General features: G+C 40.1%; 1 protein-coding gene across 2 annotated transcripts in view; it reads right to left on the reverse strand.

Moving 5' to 3' along the window:
• Positions 1-391: 391 nt before the first annotated feature.
• Positions 392-19,405, reverse strand: part of lingo1a (leucine rich repeat and Ig domain containing 1a) — a 254,932-nt gene continuing 235,918 nt past the window's right edge. For both annotated transcript variants that reach the window (XM_035790468.2, XM_035790467.2), the window contains one exon: positions 392-7,706. In XM_035790468.2, coding sequence (XP_035646361.1) covers positions 5,847-7,694 — 1,848 coding nt within the window. In that variant the 5' untranslated portion in view covers positions 7,695-7,706 and the 3' untranslated portion in view covers positions 392-5,846. The remainder of the gene's footprint in view (positions 7,707-19,405) is intronic.

The raw sequence follows: 19,405 nt of genomic DNA on the forward strand, positions 1-19,405 counted from the left end.
TGTCTAATTTTCTTAATATTCCATGGTCCTTGATCTATTAGTGATAGAGAATGATTAACATTCAAGGGGGCAGGAAGCATAGCAAGGATTATGCTTCCCTGTAAACAGGAAATTAGCTAGCTTTAAAGCATCTGAATATCCCTGCTACAGTATAGCTAATTGGCTATAATGAGGAGTAGAAAGCAAAACCCCCAACCCTCCTTGGTAATCCACATCTGCCAGATCTGAAAGTCCTTTTCTTACATTTTTAGTGGTAGTTAGAAATAAATACATGCTTTGAGTTTTAAATCAAGATAGGACTATTATCTGTTTAAAAAACTCCATAGATTGTTTAATACAACATACCATATTTTCAACAATTTAACATCAAGAAAAAAACTTACATAAAAAAAAAATCTGCATATTACCTTTATTGCACAGAACAATTTTAATGGATTTTTTTTCATGGATTTTTAAATATATTTTCATATAAAGTTGGCTGGGACTACATGTTCAACATAGTCCTGGGTCAAAATAAAAAAAAGGAACAAGAGAAAGAAATTAGGTTCCCATGAATCTCTGACTCGACCGGGACCAAAAGACTAAGTACAGTTGCCACACTTTGAACAAAGCGAGCATTCATAATCAGCCAGGGAGGGAACCATGGTTTTCAGCAAAACGGATTACTCCAAAGCTGCTTGCTTCAGACCACTCCATGGGTGAAACCATCTGTGTCGATGCACCATCTGCATATTCAGTCCATACTTCCAACCCGTTACTGTGTGTCGTTGTCTGGAATGTCATCCATCATCAATAACATAGCCTTTATCCTGCACATATCCGCAAAGCCCAGCTGTCCACAGTGTGTAGTTGAAAAGATAAGGGCATTCATTACACATACTGTATATCCAGGAGGATCAGCAGGAAGTTACTTTAAAAAAATTCTTTACACCCTTTTTTGGGATATCACATAGTAAAATAAACCTGCAAAGGAATTTTTGTATGGGGGTGTGGTTGCAGAGGGTCGAGAAATTCAAACAATAATATTTCTGACAACCAAAGCTCCCTAACATGAGATTAAGTGTTTTACAGGTTGCTGAGCACATTAATAACAAAGTAGAGCATCCCAACTTTTATTCTCCATAAAAATGTTAAGCACAACATAAGCCCATTATGTAAGACTCTTTAGAGTGCACTGTAGCATACTTCAAAAGGCAGCAGATAAACAGATACCAAGGTATTCATGCAATAATATGCAATGGAATATACCATCAGTTGTTGTCATATAGAGTGTAATCAACAGTAGCATCCAAACATTTTATTGCTGGATTATCTTCTGAACAGAGAGAAGTGTGTGTGTGTGTGTGTTATGTGTCATTTCTGTTATTTGTGGCATTGTTCATTGTTTGCATATAGACTATGTTTAAAAACACCACATTTTCGATTAGGCTGATTTGAGCTCCCCAGAGAAAAACAAAAATAAATAGATAATATAATAAAATTACTGTGCCTTCAGAAAGTATTTACGCCCCTAGACTTTTTCGACATGTTGTTGTGTTACAAAGTAGGGTTTAAATGGATTTAATTGTCTTTTACATTCCCCCCCCCCCCATCAATCTACGCAAAAAAAATAAAAAAATGTACTAATGAAAATGAAAACACCCAATACTTATCTAATCAAGATGTATTAGTAAGTCTAAGAGCTTTGCATACCTGGATTGTGGAATATTTGCATATTCTTTAGAAAGCTCTGTCAAGTTGTTTGTTGATCATTGCTAGACAGATTTGTCAAGTCTTGCCATAGATTTTGAGGCAGATTTAAGTCAAAACTCTAAGTACGCCACTCAGGAACATTCAATGTCATCTTGGTAAGCAACTCGTATAGATTTGGTTTTGTGTTTTAAGTTTATTGTTCTGCTGAAAGGTGAACTAGTTTCTAAGTGTATGTTAGAAAGCAGACAGAACCAGATTTTCCTCTAGGATTGTGCCTGTGCTTAGCTACATTCCTTTTATTTTTATGATGACAAGCATACCCATATTATGATGCAGCCACCCCCACGATTGAAAATATTGAGAATGGTACCCAGTGATTCAGGACAAAAATGGAATTCCTATGCCACAATTTCTGCAGAATTTTGCAGTTGTTGCAAACAGGATGCATGTTTTGGAATATTGTTCTATTCTGTACAGGCATCGTTCTTTTCACTCTGTCATTTAGGTTAGTATTTTGAAGTAACCACAATGTTGTTGAGCCATCCTCAGATTTGTCATATCACAGCCATTAAACTCTGTTACTGTTTTATAATCACCATGGCCTCATGGTGAAATCCCTGAGCGGTTTTCTTTCTCTCCGGCAACTCAGTTCGGAAGGAAGTCTGTATTTTTGTAGTACCTGGGTGTATTCATACACCATCCAAAGCCTAATAAACAGCTTCACCATGCTCAAATGGATATTCAGTGTCTGCTTCATTATATTTACCAATCGGTTCCGTTCCTTTGTCAGGCATTGGAAAACTTCCCTGGTCTTTGTGGTTAAATCTGTGCTTGAAATTCACTGCTCGACTAAGGGACCTTACAGACAATTGCATGTGTGGGGTAGAGATGGGATAGTTATTAACAAATCATGTTAACCACTATTATTGCACACGGAGTGAGTGCATGCAATTTATTAAGCAAATGTTTACTCCTGAACTTATTTAGGCTTGCCATAAAAGGGATTGAATACCTTTTTCAATTTTAAATCATTTGTATTTGACATTATGTGGTATTATGTGTAGATCAGTGACCATTTTATATTCAGGCTGTCACAACAAAATGTGGAGAAAGTTAAGGGGAGTGAATGCACTGTATATTATCATTATATTTGATGAAATATGATAAAATAATGCAATGTTTATGGCCAATAAACATTGTGTGCCACAGTGTCTAGCACAAGAAAAGAGATAATGAGATCTAATCTTAATAAATGAATTAATACATTTAGAGGGGTTTTGAGAAGAACCATGTTCGAACCAAAAGCCGCTATAGAGCAATGACTCAGCTAACCTTATATACAATAAAACTATGCCAACAATATTACGTATTTGAAACTCCCCTGGTAACAGTTTAAATTAAGTTGCTATTTTAGTAACATGTTATAGTAATTGTAAAAAGTTGTCTTTGCTTTGTAAATGCATAGTAATGGAATTGTGCATTGTTTGTTATGACACAATAAAGAGTAGACTAAGAAACAGTAACTCAAATACTATACCATTACAATGCAATTACTAAATAATTATGTAACATTGTTACTCCACTAAAAACAATGTGTTTACTAGAGGAATTACATTGCGCTCCACAGGTATGAAAACAACTTAATGTAAAGTGTACAGTCGTAGCCAAAGTTTTTGAGAATGACACAAATATTAATTTTCACAAAGTCTACTGCCTCAGCTTGTATGATGGCAATTTGCATATACTCCAGAATTTTATGAAGAGTGATCAGATGAATTGCAATTAATTGCAAAGTCCCTCTTTGCCATGCAAATGAACTCAATCCCCCAAAAACATTTCCACTGCACCTCAGCCCTGACACAAGATTGCAGAGGACTTGAAAAAGAAGGGTCAACACTACAAATATTGACTCTGCATCAACTTCATGCAATTGTCAATAAAAGGGTTTGACACTTATGAAATACTTGTAACTATAATTCAGTATTCCACAGTAAAAACTGACAAAAATATCTAAAGACACTGAAACAGCAAACTGTGGAAATTAATATTTCTGTAATTCTCAAAACTTTTGGCCACGACTGTAGTGAATGATATGGACGAGATACAGAACACCTATATACACACAAACATATATATATGTTCCGTGTGTGTGTATATATATATATATACACACCAGTCAGAAGTTTGGACATATCTACTCATTCAAGGGTTTCCTTTATTTTACTATTTTCTACATTGTAGAATATTAGTGAAGACATCAAAACTATGTAGTAACCAGAAAAAGTATTAAACAATTAATAAAAATGATTTTATATTTGAGATTCTTCAAAGTAGCCACCCTTTGCCTTGAAGACACCTTTGCACACTCACACAGTCACCTGGAATGCATTTCAATTAACAGGTGTGTCTTGTTAAAAGTACATTTGTGGAATTTCTTTCCTTCTTAATGCGTTTGAGCCAAACAGTTGTGTTGTGATAAGGTAGTGGGGGTATACAGAAGATAGCCCTATTAGGTAAAAGACCAAGTCCATATTATGCTAAGAACAGCTCAAATAAACAAAGAGAAACAACAGTCCATCATTACTTTAAGACATGAAGGTCAGTCAACCTGGAAAATTTCAAGAACTTTGGCTCGCATGAGGACCGCCACAAGAAAGGAAGACCCAGAGTTACCTCTGCTGCAGAGGATAACTTCATTAGAGTTACCAGCCTCAGAAATAGCAGCCCAAATAAATGCTTCACAGAGTTCAAGTAACAGACACATGTCAACATCTACTGTTCAGAAGAGATGGCGAGAATCAGGCCTTCGTGGTCGAATTTCTGCAAAGAAACCACTACTAAAGAACACCAATAAGAAGAAGAGACATGATTGAGCCAAGAAACATGATTAATGGACATTAGACCGGTGCAAATCTGTCCTTTGCTCTGATGAGTCCAAATTGGAGATTTTTGGTTCCAACAGCCATGTCTTTGTGAGACGCAGAGTAGGTGAACGGATGATCTCTGCATGTGTGTGTGGTTCCCACCGTGAAGCATGGAGGAGTTGTGATGGTATTGGGGTGCTTTGCTGGTGACACTGTCATTGATTTATTTACACTTAAACAGCATGGCTACCACAGCATCCTGCAGTGATACGCCATCCCGTCTGGTTTGTGCTTTGTGGGACTATCATTTGTTTTTCAACAGGACAATGACCCAAAACACTTCCAGGCTGTGTAAGGGCTATTTGACCAAGAAGGAGATTGATGGAATGCTGCATCAAGATGACCTGGTCTCCACAATCACCCGACCATAACCCAATTGAGATGGTTTGGGATGAGTTGTACAGCAGAGTGAAGGAAAAGCAGCCAACAAGTGCTCTGCATATGTGGAACTCCTTCAAGACTGTTGGAAAAGTATTCCAGGTGACGCTGGTTGAGAGAATGAAAATAGTGTGGTACGCTGTCATTAAGGCAAAGGGTGGCTACTTTGAAGAATCTAAAATCTAAAATATAGTTTGATTTGTTTAACACTTTTTTTGGTTACTACATGATTCCATATGTGTTATTTCATAGTGTTGATGTCTTCATTATTACTCTACAACGTAGAAAATTGTAAAAATAAAGAAAGACCCTTGAATGAGTAGGTGTGTCCAAACCTTTGACTGGTACTGTATATTCTGACTGACAAAGTACCAGAAGGGATTGTTTAAATGTGCTCATCAACCCATACAATCTACTCTTAACATTTTGGTAAACAAATATTTCAATTTCTGTAAAAAATCTATAAACTAAGAACACAGGCAAAAGGACAGTGAAGGCAGGTTATTACATACATAGAGAAGGGTTCATCTCTTTTTTTCTATAATTTCTTCCCAATATAAATCCACAAGAATATGAATCGCACACAACAAAATTAGCTTTCGAACAAACGTACCTAAAGGCCTTGCAGAAATTGCCAACGCTGTGGAGCGTCTGCTTTGCTATCATCCCCCTCATATACTCAACATATTACGAAAGCAAGGAACTTCTCTCTCCGTCTCCAACAGTTAAGTCAGGGAAAACAGATTACTTCATGATTACATCCCCGGATCCACAGATTTGTAAGGGAGGATTTGACGTTTTTTTTTTTTTTTACAATTTCAAGTTAAGAGTCTGTTTGCTCCCTAGGTCCCGTTAAATCATTTTCATGTTAAACTTGCGAGGGGCGTCTGCGTTGCTGCTGCTCATCCCAGCGTCTGACTTGCGTGGCACATACTCAATCTCTATGTTGTGCTTTGTGGCCCCTTTACCTCTACTCCACAGAAAGAGTAGCACCAGACAAAACAGGACGACACCAAGGAAAGATATGAAACCCATAGTGGTGGCGATGATTAAGGTCTTGATGTCGAAGGGGAACGGGACGTTGGTTCGTGTCCCATTTCCACCATTCTCATTGGGCTGGTTGGAGATGAATGCAAAGGTCTTGTTGGGTTGGTGAGGCCAGTCTGGAGAGTAGCTATGGACGTGCAGGTGGGCGAGAGATGTGTCATTGCCACCGGCGTTGCTGGCTATACACACATATGTTCCATTATCCTGAATCTGCGCGTAGCGCACCTCAAGGGTGCCATCTGGGAATACTGTGAGCCGTCCGATGGTTTTGGTCGTGATGAACTGCTTCTGGGGTGAGAGCCACATGATGACTGGGGCGGGATCACCGTCCGCCTGGCATACAAAATGAACAGTAGTTCCCTCGTCCACAAATTTCTGCTGCGCCTTGCGGTCCCGGATCCTGGACTTGCGACACGTGAAGTAGTTGGGCTGCAGGACGTCCGGGAAATCTTTAAACTCTTTTCCCTGTACGAACTCAGGTGAAGCGCAGGTGGGTTGCTGCCGGTTGAAGTTGAGCCTCCAGCGTCTCCGGAACACCCACAGCAGCCGGCAGTCACATGCCAAGGGGTTATCGTAAAGCGCCAGAGTCTCCAGATTGCCTACCGAGTGGAACGCAGACTCCTCCAAGGTGCTCAAGGCATTGCCAGACACATTGAAGATCTTCAGATAGTTTAGGCCCCGGAAGGAGTAGGGCTCGATCATAGCCAGCCTGCCCCCAACCAGGTGAAACTCCTGGAGCCTCAGAAGGTCATGGAGCTTATTCCCCTCAATGGTGTGGATGGGGTTATAGGACAGATTCAGAAACCGTAGGTAGACCAAGTGCCGGAGAGCCACGTATGGGATGGAGGTCAGGTTGCCATTGGTGATGGTCAGCGAGGTGAGGTTCAGTCCATAGAGGCAATTGGAGGTCATGGTGTCCAGGTAGGGCCAGTTGGCGATCTCCAGCACTTTCAGCCGGTACAGTCTTTTGAAGGAGTAATCCTTAATAACATAGATGTTGAGGTGGCGCAGCCTGAGAAAGATCAAACTGTGAAGGTGGGTGAAGGCCTCGGTGGGCACCGAGGTCAGGTTGCACTTTTCCAATGTCAGCTGCTCCAGGCTGCTGAGACCATGGAAGGCCCGGTGGGAGATGAATACCAAGTCATTGTCGCCCACCTCCATGGAGCGCAGGTTGTACAGGTCTTGGAACATATAGTCCAGCAGGATGACTATCTTGTTCTCACTGATGTCCAACTGGGTGAGGTTGCTGAGGCCCGTGAACACACCCAGCTGGATGAGTTTGAGCTTGTTGCTGCGCAGCCCCAATGTCCGGAGGCCGTACAGGTTGTTGAAGGCGCCGGGCTCAATAGCGGAGATGGTGTTTTCGTTGAGCTCCAGCTCCTCCAGGTTGGGGTAGGTTGCGAACTCATCCATGTTGATGGTCTTGATGCGGTTCTTGCTGAGGTCCAGCAGCCGCGTTTCTGTGGGGATGCCCTCAGGGACGGACATAAGCTTCTTGCGGTGGCATATGACTGAGCGCTCCTGGGCATTGCACTCACAGCGGGACGGGCAACCTGTGGTGGAACCGGACAGTACGGTGCCCAGCATCAGAATCAGAATGGGCTGCCAGCAAGCCACCAGGTAGCTGTGCCCACTCGCTTCCCTGGCCCCCATCCTATCGGTTACCTATGGAGACACAAGAGAGACAGAGAAAGGACATGTCAGAAAAACAATCACTGATTAGATACTCTCAATAACACCGGGCTATTTCCTTATCATTAAAATAGGTGAAAAGTGAGATCACTTTTGTATTGTGTTTTGAAGCCACATTCTGCAGTATTGCTGCAGTATTGCTTTTGAAAAATAGTGACTACTATTCTCTGCCAGGCATTTTGACGCCAACAATGAAAAGCAATCAAATGTAAAGCGATGCCATCCTCATGTGACACAATTTGAAATTGAGTGTAAAAGATTTGCTGCAATATTAATGGCACAAAGGAAATAGGAATGGGGGTGAGGGGTTACTAGGAATAAGGTATGTATTTGCATAATGGAGAAAACTGACATATATGAATCCTGCAATGCTCACTACTCTACACAGAGCTTCAAAGGCATTTTAGATGCAGGAGGCTCCTGTGAACTGATGGAACAGTGTTAGCTGAAGGATTTGCATGCAATGGTTACATCAGCACCATATTAGACTCATTCATGATCCATAAGAGGAAATGTTGAGCTCGGACAGACAGTAGATGTATCACAAAGAATTTGAATCAATTCCTGGCATTCGGGTGTGATGCTGCCTGGTTATGTTTTGTGTGTTTGCGCCGTATACCCACTTATTTTTCAGTGGGCATTGCGTATACTCACTTCTTAAATCTCCACTGCCGTTTCAATTAATAAGGCTGATGGAACCAATCCGAATGCTTAGCTTAAAATGTTGATGTACTATTAATTCTTCACATTTTAGATGGGGCAATGTACCTTCGCGTGAATGTTCTCAAATTACATTTGCAGGAAAAGGGCGTTCTAAAATGAGCATGGACAGAGATGGAAATATCCACGGGAAATGTAGAAAGAGGGGGGGGGGTTTAAATATGCAACAATTATCATGGGTTGCTAATATGACCAAGATAATGTATTTTCCTATTAGACAATGAAAGAAAATTGAAAGAAAATCAATAGAACAGGATAAAGCATATGAGTAAGTCTTCATTAAAAAAAAAATTGCCTTCACATTTCTGTGGTGGGATTTTGTCTATAGGCTACTTTCAAGTAAGGTGAGACATACCTCATAATATGAAGTAAAATGTCCTGGTTTCAAAGAATAATTTTATTTATTTTTATTTGAACCTTTATTTAACTAGGGCAAGTCGGTTAAGAACAAATTCTTACTTACAATGACGGCCTAGGAACAGTGGGTTAACTGCCTTGTTCAGGGGCAGAACGACAGATTTTTACCTTGTCAGCTCGGGGATTCGATTTAGCAACCTTTCGGTTCCTGGCCCAATGCTTTAACCACTAGGCTACCTTGCACAGTACAGCTTGGGTTGGCCTGACTGTGAAATACCAATACGGGATTTATAATTTTAGGTTGTTCAGAGTGTATGTCACTGTTTTTCATAGAATTTTTTCCTTCGTCGGGCGGGGCATTTAGATTTTTGGGGGGGAAAATTCTTCAGGCACCATTACACCACTGTGTGTATGGCTTGCATGCATGCATAGCATCTTGCTCAAGATCAATCAGTCATTGTGAGCTCCCTAGTATTAAGTTATGGCATTTCAAAAGGGGCCAGGTGCAGCTTGAATTAACCAATTTTGAGAAGGTTATCCAATTCATGCTGTTTCAGAGACACGTATGCTGAGCACATCTTTAGAGTGTACCGCTAGCATAAAATATTTATTTTTTCTTCTTCACCCTGTATTTCCAGCGTGAATGTGCTGTGTGAGTTAAAACAGAGTGGGGAGTGGGGCAGCAGTAGCAATCAAAGACAAATGGTGCCAAGTCTGATATATGTGCTATGGCTAACATTCAGCTGGAGCAATCTTTTACAATACAATATAGACCATGCAGAGCCAGGGCGGTGGCTTCAGAAAGATAGATACTGGTCTTAAAATCGTAATAACAAACAATATTTAATTTCTATCTTATCCGTCAGTGTTTTCCCCCTCCACTAACCCCGATCCCACACCTTACTCTAAATCGGGTTCATATCCAAATCCCAACCCTAACCTCTCCATGCACTGATACATTATACTCTTTCCCTTCCTTGAGCCAACCTCTCTTCATTCATGGTTTTGTTAAGTGTGATTTTTATATTTCTACAATTTTAAAGCGACTTTAGGTCCTTGAAAAGCACTATATAAGTCCCTTTATTTTTTATTATTATTACTAACAATGTAATTAATAATTGATTTTATAATTATACTTTCCATGTTTATGCAAAGAGCCATACTTGCGTATTTATTGAAAAAGTTGGATTAAAGGCCCAGTACAGTCAGAAATGTGATTTTTCTGTGTCTTGTATACATTTCCACACTATGAGGTTGGATTAATGCTGTGAAATTGTGAAAATGACAATAATACCCTTTTAGTGTAAGAGCTGTTTGAAAAGGCCGCCTGAAATTCTTCCTGTTTTGGTGAGATGGAGTTTTGAACTGCCTAGTGACAGTTTGTTAAAACTTCTTGTAACTCGGGGGCAGTATTTTCATTTTTGGAAAAATAACGTTCCCAAAGTAAACAAGCTTTTAGTTTACCAACAAAATGGGCGGATGGTGAAGTAGACCTATTCTGTAGTCATCTTAAAAAATATAAATGAACTTACCAAAATCAATTTCAATAGAAAGTTTGCAAAAATAGATAATATTATGCAACCATTAAAACCTTTTGTGACTAGGGGGCAGTATTTTCATTTTTGGAAAAATAACGTTCCCGTAGTAAACGGGATATTTTGTCAGGACAAGATGCTAGAATATGCATATACTTGACAGCTTGGGATAGAAAACACTCTAAAGGTTCCCAAACTGTAAAAATATTGTCTGTGAGTATAACAGAACTGATATTGCAGGCGAAAGCCTGAGAAAAATCCAATACGGAAGTGACTCATGTTTTGAAAGCTCTGCGTCCCTATTGAGCAGTGAATGGGCTATCAACCAGATTCCTTTTTCTACGTATTCCCCAAGGTGTCTAGAGCATTTTGATGTAGTTTCACACATTTATGTTGAAGAATGAGCGTAAGCGACTATATTGCGTAAGTGGTCACCTCTCAGAGTGATTCTCGCGTAAAATACAGAGGTAGCCATTTTTCCTCTCAGTCCTACTGAAAAGCAAATTGTCCCGGTGGATATATTATCGAATAGATATTTGAAAAACACCTTGAGGATTGATTATAAACAACGTTTGTCATGTTTCTGTCGATATTATGGAGCTATTTTGGAATATTTTTCTGCGTTTTCTCAGCCAAACGTGAAGAACAAACGGCGCTATTTCGCCTACAAAAATAATATTTTTGGAAAAAAGGAACCTTTGCTATCTAACTGGGAGTCTCGTGAGTGAAAACATCCGAAGCTCATCAAAGGTAAACAATTTAATTTGATTGCTTTTCTGATTTTTGTGACCAGGTTGCCTGCTGCTAGCTAGGCAAAATGCTATGCTAGGCTATCGATAAACGTACACAAATGCTTGTCTTGCTTTGTCTGTAAAGCATATTTTCAAAACCTGAGATGACAGGGTGATTAACAAAAGGCTAAGCTGTGTTTCAATACATTTCACTTGTTATTTCATGAATCTGAATATTTTCTAGTAATATTTATGTCTGTTGCGTTATGCTAATTAGTGTCAGATGATGATTACGCTCCCGGATCCGGGATGGGTAGTTACAACAGACCAATAAGAGGTTTGGAACTCTCTTTATCTGCCAACAACAGCTAGTTTTCAGTTTCCCCCTCCCAACTTAGACCACTCTCAGACAAAATGCTTGCTTGAGAAATTGGTCTTTGGTAAGAATCTATTTGACCATTTTAATTGAAAACAATCCCAGTAAGGTACTTATTTGTTACCCAGAAATTATTCGATATCGATACAAAAGGGGACATAATTCAGAAATTCTTCCCAAATTCACAAATTTCAGCCTTGTATTCTAACACTATACAGTATAATTCTGTATAACAAATATTTTTCTCTTGTAAGTATGCAGAGACCTGTAACCCAATTTCATAGGTGGTGTATTGTTGGGTTTGTACACCCTATTTTTCAGGATGTGTAGCAGAACCCTCAAATGTCCTTAATAATATTGTAATCTGGCCTTGCACACAAGTCAAGCAATACACAAAAATCTATCTTAAATACAATGTCACAAATTAAGATCCTAAACATTGACATTCACCTCCATTCTCTGTGTTTTGTGTCTCAATAGCATCCATTAGCAACTATCAGTTAAACTTATAATTGGTTCTGGGTGGCACATACATCAAACTTGCATGAACACTGATGACAAAAACATTCCTCATGTCTCAGTCATTGTTAGAAAACAATTTGGTCCAATTCAGATGTTAGGTACTATATTTATTGTATTTTATGAGTCCTATAAATTAAAATGGCAAATCTGGGTGCAATCAATTAGATTCATTTTGCAGATAAAGTTATATTTCAACAAAATAATTTCGCAGGAATGCTTTTCTGTTTCAAAACAATCAGATGATTGGGGTCAAAATCCTCTTTCTTGTGATTTTTTGTACAAGAGAAGATAGAATTTTCCCCCATTCCTCTCTGAATTGTTAACAGACTTCATGTCTGTGACAGAGATGCCTATGTAGTTGATTGTGTATAGCCCTATCAAATTTGTGACTATCTGAAGAGCCACAATGACAGCTGAAAGAGGCACATATTCTTCTATAGGCTATACTGTAGGGGTTTCCTGTAGAGTTTATTAACTGAAATTGGGTCGCGTGTGCAGTGTCAATATTGCATGTGCTTTGAATTATGGAGATTTTGTGTGAAGTAAATACACTAAGCTAAAGGCTTCCATGCAACAATCTGATAAATAATGTGCTATTTAAAAAATATATATATTGTTATGGGAGACAGTTAATTAAATTGTGACATATAACTACCAATGTCAATAATTCTTAATGCAAAGCCCCAAACTGACATTAGATGAATTAGAGGGGTTTATGTTTTTTTTTCCCTCACTCTCAATTTAATTGGATTCTTCTTGGGGGTCAAGGGTCAGACGAAGATTTTTTATTTATTTGAACCTTTATTTAACTAGGCAAGTCAGTTAAGAACAAATTCTTGTTTGCAATGATGGCCTAGGAACAGTGGGTTAACTGCCTTGTTCAGGGACAAAATGGCAGATTTTTACCTTGTCAGCTCGGGGATTTGATCTAGCAACCTTTCGGTTAATGGCCCAACACTCTAACCACGAGGCTACTTGTCACCGCATGTTGATACCATCTCAAACCAATGAGAAAAGGTTTAAAGAAAAGGTTTATAGGGACCATCTCTGCGGGATAGTGAATTGGGGTCAATGAGTCTGAGTTGATGAACTGCCCATATGTCCCAGAGCAGACATTACGGCCTCCGAAGTAACTGCATTCTCCTTCTCCTGTTTGTATTACTTAAAAGGTGCACTATGCAGAAATCGCTCCGACATTTCCTGGTTGCTAAAATTCTAATAGTTTGCAACAAAACAAGCAAGTATAGTATAGAGAATCATTGTACAATCTAAACCGCTGTGATATATATTTTCATCTATTTGAAGATGGTGTACAAAACCAGAAAGTATAAGACTCAAAACCAAAACATAACAGGAAGCATAGATATAGCGCGCATAGAAATGGTCCACTTCTTAGACTTGCTTTCAATGAGAATGACATGTCTATATCTCACATTTCTATGTGAACTTGGTCAGGTCGCCTAAAAAAATATACATTGCAGCTTTAGCCTAAATTGATACAAGTTAAAGCAGTCTGATGAGGGAGCCATACAGGATGGATGGCTTAAGCAGCTGGTGGAACATCTGACAGGGGAGAGGAAGTGCAGCTGCCAATCCTTATTTTCCGCTCCACCTTTTTGCCTTTGCTGTGTGTGCCTATTACACATTGGATATCGCTCTCTGAGATGCTATTATGTCCCACTCCTTCCTCATTGACACCAAAACCTAATCAAGGAAGCGCTCAACTGTAATCCCTTGCTGGTAAAGCTACATGGCTGCAACATTCGGAGACCAGGACCACAGTAGGGTATTAGGATGGTGATGAGTACAGGCAGACCTTCAACGCAAAACTGGGGTCAACATCCAGATGAAATAATACCAGTCTGATTATTTCATTCGAGCACCTGATTTTCCAAGCCTCATATGAAACAAACAAAAAGCTCCATTGTTTCGATGCAGCAAAAAAAATCCCCTATTTCATTTCGTTCAAATTAAATGAAAGCAGTTTCACATCTTTTTCAAGACTGTTTTAAATAAGGATATGTCGGCAGCTAATGCTCCATTGCAATTACATAAGAAGACAGATAAAGGGAAAGATGCAGAGGACATGGCTATATGAAATGCTAGCCATGTTTAAACATTTATGGCTCCATTTTGTTAACAATCCTGTGTTATCTGTCCCTTGCAGGCATGGCAATCCGAATGCAATTCCTCACTCCAATCAACTCGCCATTGAAGAAATACATTAATTTCAGCAGTAGTGAGAAGAGACCTTCTTATTGGACCAAGACCAATGATAATATCAACGAACGGCTAGATGAACGTGTAAGTGACAGCAAACTGGAGAGCTGTGGAAATGCTGCGTGAGATCATGCACAGAGGGTGTGGCTAATGCTATGTGCAATTGACAAGTTCTAGAGAAGTGTCACTTGTCGTGATTATATTCCCTGTTTACAAGATAATTATAGAGGACTGAGATTCTTATTCCAAAACACCAGGAATAGGTGATTGTCAGCTTCATAATTATGATCACAATACATTATTGGCATGAGCAAAATAAATACTAATGATGCAGTGCTGTCACACAGACATATCACAGGAAAACAATGAATGTACATACCATACAATTTCAGGACTTATTCAACTTTAGTGACCCTAGCCTGAAATTATGTCAATATAATGTAAAAGTTCACCGAAAATAAAGGTTCTCATTAAATGTTCTCATTTCTTGGGAAATGGAAGTCTCGGATTTATCATCTACAAATTGACCCAAAGAATTATCTGCCTATTCATTCTACACATCTACTCTGTGCATGACACAAGTAATTTTTTCAACAATTGTTTAGAGACAGATTATTTCACTTATAATTCCCTGTATCACAATTCCAGTGGGTCAGAAGTTTTACATACACTAAGTTGACCGTGGCTTCAAACAACTTGGAAAATTCCAGAAAATTATGTCATGGCTTTAGAAGCTTCTGATAGGCTACTTGACATCATTTGAGTCAATTGGAGGTGGATGTGGATGTATTTCAAGGCCTACCTTCAAATGTAGTGCCTCTTTTCTTGACATCATGGGAAAATCAAAAGAATTCAGCCAACAGCTTAGAAAAAAAATTGTAGACCTCTACAAGTCTGGATCATCCTTGGGATGAAGGTACCACGTTCATCTGTACAAACAAGACCACGCAAATGGGACCACGCAGCTGTCTCACCGCTCAGGAAGGACATGTGTTCTGTCTCCAAGAGATGAACGTACTTTAGTGCAAAAAGTTTGATTCAATCCCAGAACAACAGCAAAGGACCTTGTGAAGATGCTGGAGGTAACAGGTACAAAAGTATCTATATCCACAGTAAAACAATTCCTATATCGGCATAACCTGAAAGGCCTCTCAGCAAGGAAGAAGCCACTGCTCCAAAACCGCTGTAAAAAAGCCAGACTACAGTTTGCAATTGCACATGGGGACAAATATCTAACTTTTTGGAGAAATGTCTTCTGGTCTGATGAAACAAAAATAGAACTGTTTGGTCATAATGACCATCGTTATGTTTGGAGGAAAAAGGGGGAGGCTTGCAAGCCGAAGAACACCATCCCAACCGTGAAGCACGGGGGTGGCAGCATCATGTTGTGGGGGTGCTTTGCTGCAGGAGGAACAAGTGCACTTCACAAAATAGATGGTGTCATGAAGAGGGAAATGATGTGGATATATTGAAGCAACATCTCAAGATATCAGTCAGGAAGCTTGGTCACAAATGGGTCTTCCAAAGTTGTGGCAAAATGGCTTAAGGACAACAAAGTCAAGGTATTGGAGTCGCTATCTTAATCCAATAGACAATTTGTGGGCAGAACTGAAAAAGCATGTGCGAGCCAGGAGGCCTACAAACCTGACTCCGTTACACCAGCTCTGTCAGAAGGAATGGGCCAAAATTCACCCAACTTATTGTGGGAAGCTTGTGGAAGGCTACCCGAATCGTTTGACCCAAGTTAACCCCTTGAAGCTAGGGGGCACTATTTTTATTTTTGGAAAAATAACGTTCCCAAAGTAAACAGCCTATTTCTCAGGACCAGATGCTAGAATATGCATATAATTGACAGCTTAGGATAGAAAACGCTCTAAAGTTTCCAAAACTGTACAAATATTGTTTGTGAGTATAACAGAACTGATATTGCAGGCGAAAGCCTGAGAAAATTACAATCAGGAAGTGACTTTTATTTTGAAAGCTCTATGTTCCTATGCATCCCTATTAACCATTGAAAGGGATATCAACATTATTCCTTTTTATATGGCTTCCCTAAGGTGTCTACAGCGTTTAGACATAGTTTCAGGCCTTTATTTTGAAGAATGAGCGTGAACAGATTACGTAAGTGGTCAGGTGGGGGCTCTCAGTGATTTTTGCGCAAAAGAGAGAGGCGGCCATTGTTCCTCCAGGTCCTAGTGAAAAGCCAACTGTCCCGGTTGATATATTATCGAATAGATATTTGAAAAACACCTTGTGGATTGATTATAAAAAAAGTTTGACATGTTTCTGTTGAGATTATGGGATATAATTTGGAATTTTTGTCTGCGTTGTCGTGACTGCTATTTCCGGTGGATTCCTGGGCATAACGCACCGAACTAACGGAGGTATTTGGATATAAAAAATATCTTTATGGAACAAAAGGAACAATTGCTGTCTAACTGGGAGTCTTGTGAGTGAAAACATCCAAAGATCATCAAAGATAAACGGTTAATTTGATTGCTTTTCTGATTTTCTTGACCAAGCTTCCTGATGCTAAGTGTACATAATGCTATGCTAGGTTATCGATAAACTTACACAAACGCTTGTATTGCTTTCGCTGTAAAGCATATTTTCAAAATCTGAGACGTCAGGGTGATTAACAAAAGGCTAAGCTGTGTTTCGCTATATTTCACTGGTGATTTCATGAATATTTTCTAGTAATATTTTTTGAGCGTTGCTGATGACAAATATACCGGATCCGGGATGGGTAGTTCTGAATTTAAAGGCAATGCTACCAAATACTAATTGAATGTATGTAAACTTCTGAACCACTGGGAATGTGATGAAAGAAATAAAAGCTGAAATAAATCACTCTCTACTATTATTCTGACATTTCACATTCTTAAAATAATGTGGTGATCCTAACTGACCTTAGACAGGGAATTTTTACTAGGATTAAATGTTAGGAATTGTGAAAAATTTAGTTGAAAACTTCCAACTTCAACTATATATACACTGCTCAAAAAAATTATTAAAATACACTAAAATAACACATCCTGGATCTGAATGAATGAAATATTCTTATTAAATACTTTTTTCTTTACATAGTTGAATGTGCTGACAACGAAATTACACAAATATTATCAATGGAAATCAAATTTATCAACCCATGAAGGTCTGGATTTGGAGTAACACTCTAAATTAAAGTTGAAAACCACACTACAGGCTGATCCAACTTTGATGTAATGTCCTTAAAACAAGTCAAAATGAGGCTCAGTAGTGTGTGTGGCCTCCACGTGCCTGTATGACCTCCCTACAATGCCTGGGCATGCTCCTGATGAGGTGGCAGATGGTCTCCTGAGGGATCTCCTCCCAGACCTGGACTAAAGCATCCGCCAACTCCTGGACAGTCTGTGGTGCAACGTGGCGTTGGTGGATGGAGCGAGACATGATGTCCCAGATGTGCTCAATTGGATTCAGGTCTGGGGAACGGGCGGGCCAGTACATAGCATCAATGCCTTCCTCTTGCAGGAACTGCTGACACACTCCAGCCATATGAGGTCTAGCATTGTCTTGCATTAGGAGGAACCCAGGGCCAACCGCACATGGTCTCACAAGGGGTGTGAGGATCTCATCTCGGTACCTAATGGCAGTCAGGCTACCTCTGGAGAGCACATGGAGGGCTGTGCGGCCCCCCCAGAGAAATGCCACCCCACACCATGACTGACCCACCGACAAACTGGTCATGCTGCAGGATGTTGCAGGCAGCAGAACATTCTCCACGCCGTCTCCAGACTCTGTCACGTCTGTCATGTGCTTAGTGTGAACCTGCTTTCATCTGTGAAGAGCACAGGGCGCCAGTGGCGAATTTGCCAATCTTGGTGTTCTCTGGCAAATGCCAAACGTCCTGCACGGTGTTGGTCTGTAAGCGCAACCCCCACCTGTGGACGTCGGCCCCTCATACCACCCTCATGGGGTCTGTTTCTGACCGTTTGAGCAGACACATGCACATTTGTGGCCTGCTGGAGGTCATTTTGCAGGGCTTTGGCAGTGCTCCTCCTTGCACAAAGGCGGAGGTAGCGGTCCTGCTGCTGGGTTGTTGCCCTCCTACGGCCTCCTCCACATCTCCTGATGTACTGGCCTTACTCCTGTTAGCGCCTCCATGTTCTGGACACTACGCTGACAGACACAGCAAACCTTCTTGCCGCTGCTCGCATTGATGTCCCATCTTGGATGAGCTGCACTACCTGAGCCACTTGTGTGGGTTGTAGACTCCGTCTCATGCTACCACTAGAGTGAAAGCACCGCCAGCATTCAAAAGTGACCAAAACATCAGCCAGGAAGCATAGGAACTGAGAAGTGGTCTGTGGTCACCAACTGCAGAACCACTCCTTTATTGGGGGTGTCTTGCTAATTGTCTATAATTTCCACCTGTTTATTCCATTTGCACAACAGCATGTGAAATTTATTGTCAATCAATGTTGCTTCCTAAGTGGACAGTTTGATTTCACAGAAGTGTGATTGACTTGGATTGACTTGGACTTGGACTTGATTGACATTGTGTTGTTTAAGTGTTCCCTTTATTTTTTTGAGCAGTGTATAAGTGTCAAAACAAGATGTACAATTATTATCACATTAACACCATTGTACAGTACAAATGATCCACCACAACCAGCACATCCACAAAGATGAGCAGAGGGGCTGCTGGGTGTTTAGCTACAGCTGGAACATGTATTCTACCTGTCACATTATCTCAGTGCCAAACCAATCCCTCTTAACTACTCTGGTTAAATACCTGTGAGCCTGAGGAAAATCCTTCCTATGATGCTGACAGTGTCTGTCCCACAAAGTGTTAAAATAAAGCCCTAAGCCAACGCCAAGACAAACTGCTCACTCAGCTCCCAGTCTAATCCTGAGGGCCCCCCTCCTCTCCTTTTTATTAGTATTCTATTTTCATGACTTTGCTAGTATACAACCATCTGCAATATGTAGAGTGGGATTCGAAATTGACACCCTTTGGACAGTCTCTAGCGCATCTACAGATGGACTATCAGTACAATTTCAACTATCAATCTACTAACATTAACCCTTAACCCTAAAATTAAGCCTAACCCTAACCTTAGCAAACAGTTGCTTATCAACAGATGGTCATAATATCAACACATCTGTAGAGCATCTAGCATTTAAGTCCGTAGACAGATGGCCATTGCAAAATTTGGATTTTTGTGGCCA

Source organism: Oncorhynchus keta, chromosome 17 (assembly GCF_023373465.1).
Source record: "Oncorhynchus keta strain PuntledgeMale-10-30-2019 chromosome 17, Oket_V2, whole genome shotgun sequence".
In the NCBI taxonomy this organism is placed as follows: Eukaryota; Metazoa; Chordata; class Actinopteri; order Salmoniformes; family Salmonidae; genus Oncorhynchus; species Oncorhynchus keta.